Source organism: Vespa velutina, chromosome 20 (assembly GCF_912470025.1).
Source record: "Vespa velutina chromosome 20, iVesVel2.1, whole genome shotgun sequence".
NCBI classification, from domain to species: Eukaryota; Metazoa; Arthropoda; class Insecta; order Hymenoptera; family Vespidae; genus Vespa; species Vespa velutina.
The window spans coordinates 3932428-3939927 of record NC_062207.1 but is presented as its reverse complement, the minus strand read 5'-3'; the positions used below and the strand labels follow the sequence as shown (position 1 = coordinate 3939927).

Below are 7500 nucleotides of genomic sequence, written 5' to 3'. Positions count from 1 at the left end.
TATTTGGAACTTGTTATCAACATTGTACAAACAATGACGGATCTTACGTTTGTTCCTGCAATCCGGGCTACAATTTGCAAGAAGATAAAAAAAGTTGCAAAGCCGATGGTATGTTAAATTTCGAGAGAACAAATTATCCATAAAAATGATTCCATATTTAAATATTAAAAAGAATTTAACCATTTATTATAATTCATTTTAATTTCTAATTTTATTGATTATCTTTAAAAAAATCCATATTTATAATACCATTCACAAATAGATATTGAATATTTAAAATTTGAATAATTTCAGTTCATTTCATTTTATTTTATTTTATATAAAATTTATTTGTTATAAAGAAAAGAAACTTTCTTTTAGCAACTGGAGAAGCATTAATGTTTTTGGCCTCAAAGACGGAGATTCGTGGATATTATTTAGACTCAAAAATATATTATCCTATACTTAACAATTTGCAACACGCTGTTGGAATAGCTGTTGATGCAGTGAATTTTTATTGGACAGATGTTAATCGTGATGAAGAAGCTATATTTAAAAGTGATCAGTTTGGAACAAATAAAACGGTGATCGTTACTGCAGGTAATATAATAATATTTTCCATTGACAAGATATAATAAATAAATTAATAAATAAAATGTTTAATATGTATAGAATAAGTAGTGATATCAGGACGTATATAAATAATATAAACATTTGTTATCTGTTTTATTCGAATTAAGGCGTGAGGACGCCAGAAGATGTAGCAGTCGATTGGGTAACTGGAAATATATACTTCACTGATAGTTCGTATAAACGTATTGGAGTATGCGATGAAAATGGAACATATTGTACAGTAGTGATCAAGGAAAATATAGAAAGACCAAGAGCTATAGTTCTTTCATCTAAATCTGGGTTACATTTTTATCTTTTTTTTCTTTGATTTCTTTTTAATCTTCAATTTATATACTCGCTTGTAAAAAAATTAATCAAACTTTTTAAATTATATTTTTTCATGTATTATAGAAAATGAACGTGGAAAGAAAATTTGTTAAAATTGTTATTTTTCAGTATAATGTATTGGTCCGATTGGAGTTCGAATTCGCACATAGCGATGGCGTCGATGGATGGAAAAAATCATGTTAAATTTGTCAAGGATAATATTGATTGGCCAAATGGTTTAACGATTGATGATCCAAATGATAGATTGTATTGGGTCGATGCAAAATTAAAAATTATTGAGTCTATACGTTTGGATGGTAGAGATAGAAGAGTTAGTATTTCTACATTATAATACGCTAATAATACAGTATACATTATAATACAGTAATAATTTTGTTATTTATTAAGATGAACATAATCATATTTTTATTGGATTAAAATTATATATTTCAGACCATTTTAACCGATTTGATAAACCATCCGTACTCTTTAGCAGTTTTTGAGAATAAATTATATTGGAATGATTGGTCCACGAACACCATACAAACATGTGATAAATTCACTGGAAAGGATTGGAAAATTTTGCTTCATACGACTAGTATGACCTATGGGATACAAATTTATCACTCTGTTCTTAAACCAAAAGTATATCAATCTTTTTTCTTGATTTTTTGTTTTTTTTGTTTTTTTTTTTTTTTTTATATATAACAATTTATTACCTATTATATCGTAATTTTCTTTCAACACTTTGCCTTAGTAGATCTAAAGAGAGTTTTTTTTCTTTTTTTTTTTTTTTTTTTTTTTTTTTTTTTTTTTTTTTTTTTTTTTTTTCTTTCTTTTTTTTTCTTTTTCTTTTTTTTTTTTTTTTTTTTTTAGATTCAAAATCCATGTAGTTATAATCCTTGCTCACAAATTTGCTTGTTAAATTCAAACAATAGTTATACTTGTGCCTGTACGTTGGATACACAACTTGCTGCTGATAAACATGCTTGTAGAGGTATAACGTTGGAATCAACAGATTTCTTTTTTGAACATTTAGGGTCTATATTTTTTTCTAATTTTCAGTGATTAAGAAAAGTGAACATATGGTGATAGCAAGTGGAAGTACTTTTATAGATTATTATCATGAACTTCTGGGCAAACCGAAAATGAGCACAAGTAAAACAATGAAACATATCACTGCTTTGGCATATGACTCTTTAACAGGTAAATTATGAATTATCTTAATCAACATTTTGTGACATAATTAACATTTGCATTTTGTTTATTAATTTAGGTGACATTCTTGTCAACGATCAACTCACAAATATGATTTATCGTTACAACATGAGCACTGGTCTGTTTGAAAATGTAATGCCTGTGACCAACGGGGTACTCGGTGGCATGGATTTTGACTTTGTTGGTAATAATTTATATTGGTCCGATATGAAACACAAGACCATTGAAGTTCATAGTTTTGATACTAAAGGGAAAACTGTCTTTTACTTTCACGAGGAACCACATGATATCTCATTGGCGTCTGAAGAACGGTATTAGATCCTTTATTATTCTTAATTCTATAGTGTTACTTAACAATATTACAAATAATATTAAAATTATTAATGTAATGATAAAAAAGTGCAAATTTGTAGTTAAAGAAATTATTAGGATTTTATGAATCTTTTTTTCTTCTTTTTTTCTTTTTATGGGCGAACAAATTATTTTTATCTGACAAAAATTAAGACAAATTACTGTATAAATTTAGATTTCCATCATTGCAAATTCACGTATGTTTCAGAATGATGTACGTAGTATTTCGTTCTCATGATATATACCGTATACTTAAAGTACAAATGAATGGATTGGGTCCACGAGTAACTCTAGTAGATCAGAACTTACTTGGACCAAAAATTTCCTTGTGTTACGACAGTGAAACTAAGAGATTGTATTGGGCTGATCAGGGTGCTGGTAATATTGATAGTATCTCCAGTCAAGGTAAATCATAGCAAAATTAATAATAACAATTATATATTTGACTGGAAAGAAAAATTTATTTTTATTATTTTTTCTTGATTTTCTAGGAGACAAGTATTTATTCCGTACTGGTTTATCAGAGCCAATAAGCCTTGCGATACTTGGAGACAATGTTTTTTGGACTCAACGGGAATCCAACAATTTATTTTGGGGGCACAAAAACAAAGATTTACAACTTTTGAAGAAAATTCCTTTGGGTTAGTATACAGAGCATAACATTTATATATGTGCATATATATATATATATATATATATATATATATATATATTGATAATGGGTACAGAAAACTTATCAATAAATTATCAATATAACAAAAAATTTTGTTCCCTTTAGAAATATCCAATAAATTCGATACAATGCATTTAATATCTATGCATGGAGTGTATTATAACAATAATGAGCAAGGTTGTCGTAAAAATAATGGAAATTGTTCTCATGTCTGTCTACCAACAAATCATAATTCTTATGTAAGTATATTTACTTTTATAACTTTAATTATATATATTCATATCTCATATAATTTCTTATACAAATTAAAATTTTTTTTCTAGATCTGTGCTTGTCCACCAGGAATGATGTTGAATCATGATACACGAACGTGTATCCTCCAGTCGGTTTGTGCAGAGGATGAAATCAAATGTTCAGAACACGATGTCTGCATAAAATTTAAACAAAAGTAAAAATCGACAAAAAGAAAAAAAACTATAACTAGTGTGTTTTAATCCATCGACTATAATTACATAATTTCTAATCATTTCAGATGTGACGGAACAGTGGATTGTCCTAACGGTGAAGATGAATCAAATGAATGTGAACTTATCGGTTCATGCAAAAAAGATCAATTTGCCTGTAAAAATGGAGAATGCATAAGCCTTGAAAGTCATTGCAATTCACATTACGATTGTAAGGATCGTTCGGATGAGGAAAATTGTACTGCAGTTAAATGTACATCCGGTAAAACACACCTTCTACAAATCATTTATAACATCTTTATTTATAACAATAGGACATCGTAAACAAAAAAACCAAAAGATTTATTTATTGTTCATCAATTTATTTTTATTTATTTTTTTTTTTAATAAAATAAATTATCCATAAAAACTAGTTATTAGTGTATAATTTCGTTTTTTTCTTTTTTAATCATTTTCTTTTTTATTCGTTACCTTTTCTTTTCTTTCTTTTTTTTTTTTTCTTTTTTTCTTTTGTTTATATTCTTGATCGAAAAAAGAAATGAAGAATTAGGGATTATCTGAAATGAATTATAATTGTCATAATAATATGTTACATAAAAATAAAATAATTTGCTCGATTTTGTCTTATTAAACTATTACATTGAAATTTATTAAATTACTTTTTATTATCACCATTACATTTTCTACATTAAACTAAAGGATTATATAAAATATTTTTTTATATTATTATTATTTAATTATATGAAACGTTTTCAGATGAATTCGAGTGCCACGAAGGTGGCTGCATATCAAAGTATTTTGTTTGTAACTGGAAATTTGATTGTCCTGATTTTTCCGACGAAATGAATTGCAACTCCTACACTTGTTCTTCCGGTGACTTTAAGTGCGACATTGGTACATGTATTCCGAGTAGTTGGGTCTGTGATGGTGATGTAAGTTATTAGCAAAAGTTTATTTTGCGTTTCACAAATATTCCTTGTCAAGGAATAACGAATACATATGTGTATATATATATATATATATATATATATATATATATATATATACATGTAATATTTATATGTATTATACATATATATTATTTATATATATTTAAGGTCGATTGCCATGATGGGTCAGACGAAAATCAAAAATGTATACAAACATTTTGCGAGGACAATTTTTATACATGTAAGAATAACCATTGCATAGACAAATTGTTACTTTGCAATGGTCTCGATGATTGTGGTGATAATTCTGATGAAGATCATTGCTCCCATGGGAAACAAATAACACCAGTGAATTGTAGTATGAACGAGTTTAGATGCCACGATACTAATATATGTCTTCCTAAAAGTAAAAGGTATCTTATGTAATTTTTCACTCGATAAATATATATTTTCCTTTTCATCAAATATATTTCATAAATAATAAAGGACAATAAATTGTCCTATATATTAATATTTTTGATTATTATTATTATTATATCAAAGTCAAGCTGTAATATTTCATTAGAATAATTTCAAATGATTAATAAAATCAGCAAAATGTATATATTTATCAAGTAAACAAATAATTTATTTCCAATTAAATGTTTATATATATATATATATTTTTTTGTTATTATAGATGTAATGGTCAACAGGATTGTCCAAAGAACGATGATGAACATGATTGTTCAAATTGTCAATATAATGAATACACCTGCGAGAATAATAAATGTATAACGCAAGAATGGGTATGCGATAAATATGATGATTGTGGTGATGGGTCTGATGAAAAGTATTGTAGCGGAGATAGCTTGAATATTAAGGGTATAGTCTTCAAGGATGATTGTAAAGAGTTTCGCTGTAACGACGGCCAGTGTCTTCCTTTTAGCAAGGTCTGCGATAAATATAAAGATTGTTCGGATGGCAGCGATGAGTTCAAAGAATGCAGTAAATATTTATCTTTAATTAAAAAACAAAGCTATAGTATTTTTATATTATTTTAATTAATTATTGTATGTGCGTGTGTGTGATATACAAATCTACTTAACATTAACATATATTCTAACATATATTTTTGTCTTCAGTGGAGGCATGCATGATAAACCATCCCTGTAAACATGTGTGTCACAAAACACCATTAGGTCCTGTTTGTACTTGTAATCCCGGATATCGTTTAGCTCCCGATGGAGTGAGTTGCGTCGACGTAAACGAATGCGAGGACGATGCATGTTCTCAGATTTGTCATAATACTCAAGGCTCATTCATATGTTCTTGTGAAAGTGGATATGTCTTACAACCGGACAAAATTTCTTGCAAAGCCACCGGTAAATTTAAGAAACAAAAAAATAATAGAAAGAATTCCTTTCTCCAACAATATTTCTTTCAGCAATGATACAAACTGAATAAAATAAATTCTAGGCTCACAAATGAAGATAATAACAGTTGCTGGATACGACGTGAAAAGAAGTACATTGACGTTGAACGAGATCGAGGTCATTCATCATGATCCAAATTTTGAGATTTTGGGGCTGGACATTAATGTGAAAGAGAATGCTGTTTATTGGACTAACGGTATAATACAATAAAACGATTTTTAATATATATGCTGACTCACCTACATTATTTAATATTTAATCATTTTTATTTCACACTAAATTATAGTACAATTGTCTCTCTCTCTCTCTCTCTCTCTCTCTGTATATATATATATATATATATATAGTATGATCTCTAATCTACAGTTATACTTGGAACAATAACAAAAATAAACATCAAAACAAAAGAAAAAAAGATAGTCGATGTTGGAAGACCTGGAGCTATGGCAGTCGATTGGATAACAGATAATGTCTATTTCTACAGTGACAATCGTCCATATGCTATTAAAGTAAGGAATATGATTTGAAAAAAAAAAAAGAAAAAAAGAAAACAAAAGAGAAAAAGAAAAACTAATGCGTTTTAACGTTGCTAACGTTGTTTGCAGGTGTGCAATTTGGAAGAAAGAAAGTGTGCAAAAGTTTTGACAATCAATGGAACTGGCAAAGTACAATCTATCAAAGTTGATCCAATCAAAGGGTATATAAAATAATTTAACAATAATAATTCTTTCCATAATATGAGATAAATAATAAAACAATTATCACGACAAAAAAGAATTGTTTATAATTAATTTATTAATTTTGTTTAACGATCTATCAGCTTGTTATTCTGGAGTCAAACTGATTGGCTGTTGCAAAGTGGACCAAAAAGTGAAATATATAGATCAACTATGTCTGGTACAGACGTTACGGCAATAGTTATTCGAAATCTCGGCGTTGTTCAAAAACTAACGATAGATCATAGAAAGTCTCGATTATATTGGGGTGACACGCAATTAAATGTTATTGAATCATCAAACTTAGATGGTTCTGATCGTAAAATATTTGTAGAAACAGAGGTATTTACAATATTTTAATAATATGTTTACATAACTGATTACGATTGATTATAACATAATGATTATTATAGTTTCAACCTTTGGATGTTGTCGTGTATGAAGATTCTCTTTTCTGGTTACTTTCCAATACAGGTAACATAAGGAAATGTAAATTGAATAGCAAGACTACTTGTATAACCATTGGTTCTCAAATTGTTACTAAACATTTTGCCATTTTTCATGACACAATACAACCATTAGGTAAAAATTGTATTAATAAACATTTTGATTCGTTAATAATTGAAATCAATTGAAATGTGATGACTTATTTTATTATTTATAGTACGGAACAAATGTCAAGATCAAGAATGTGCTTATATGTGTCTACTGAACGAGCAAAATTTTACATGTTTTTGTCAATATGGTAAACCAATAGATAATGATTTCGCATGTAAGAAAGATTCAAGGCAACGATTGATTTCATCAATGTCGTTG

General features: G+C 27.9%; 1 protein-coding gene across 2 annotated transcripts in view; it reads left to right on the top strand.

Annotated features, from left to right (window-relative positions):
• Positions 1-7500, top strand: part of LOC124955970 (vitellogenin receptor) — a 13103-nt gene that overhangs the window by 2899 nt on the left and 2704 nt on the right. For both annotated transcript variants that reach the window (XM_047511203.1, XM_047511204.1), the window contains exons 8-30: positions 1-108; positions 361-579; positions 720-891; positions 1048-1249; positions 1372-1563; positions 1795-1915; positions 1984-2124; positions 2195-2447; positions 2696-2892; positions 2979-3128; positions 3266-3399; positions 3484-3608; positions 3693-3886; positions 4381-4556; positions 4722-4966; positions 5233-5540; positions 5678-5917; positions 6012-6164; positions 6335-6477; positions 6574-6665; positions 6789-7026; positions 7098-7266; positions 7349-7500. The exon at positions 1-108 is cut by the window's left edge and continues 18 nt beyond it; the exon at positions 7349-7500 is cut by the window's right edge and continues 143 nt beyond it. In XM_047511203.1, coding sequence (XP_047367159.1) covers positions 1-108; positions 361-579; positions 720-891; positions 1048-1249; positions 1372-1563; positions 1795-1915; positions 1984-2124; positions 2195-2447; positions 2696-2892; positions 2979-3128; positions 3266-3399; positions 3484-3608; positions 3693-3886; positions 4381-4556; positions 4722-4966; positions 5233-5540; positions 5678-5917; positions 6012-6164; positions 6335-6477; positions 6574-6665; positions 6789-7026; positions 7098-7266; positions 7349-7500 — 4124 coding nt within the window. The remainder of the gene's footprint in view (positions 109-360; positions 580-719; positions 892-1047; positions 1250-1371; positions 1564-1794; positions 1916-1983; positions 2125-2194; positions 2448-2695; positions 2893-2978; positions 3129-3265; positions 3400-3483; positions 3609-3692; positions 3887-4380; positions 4557-4721; positions 4967-5232; positions 5541-5677; positions 5918-6011; positions 6165-6334; positions 6478-6573; positions 6666-6788; positions 7027-7097; positions 7267-7348) is intronic.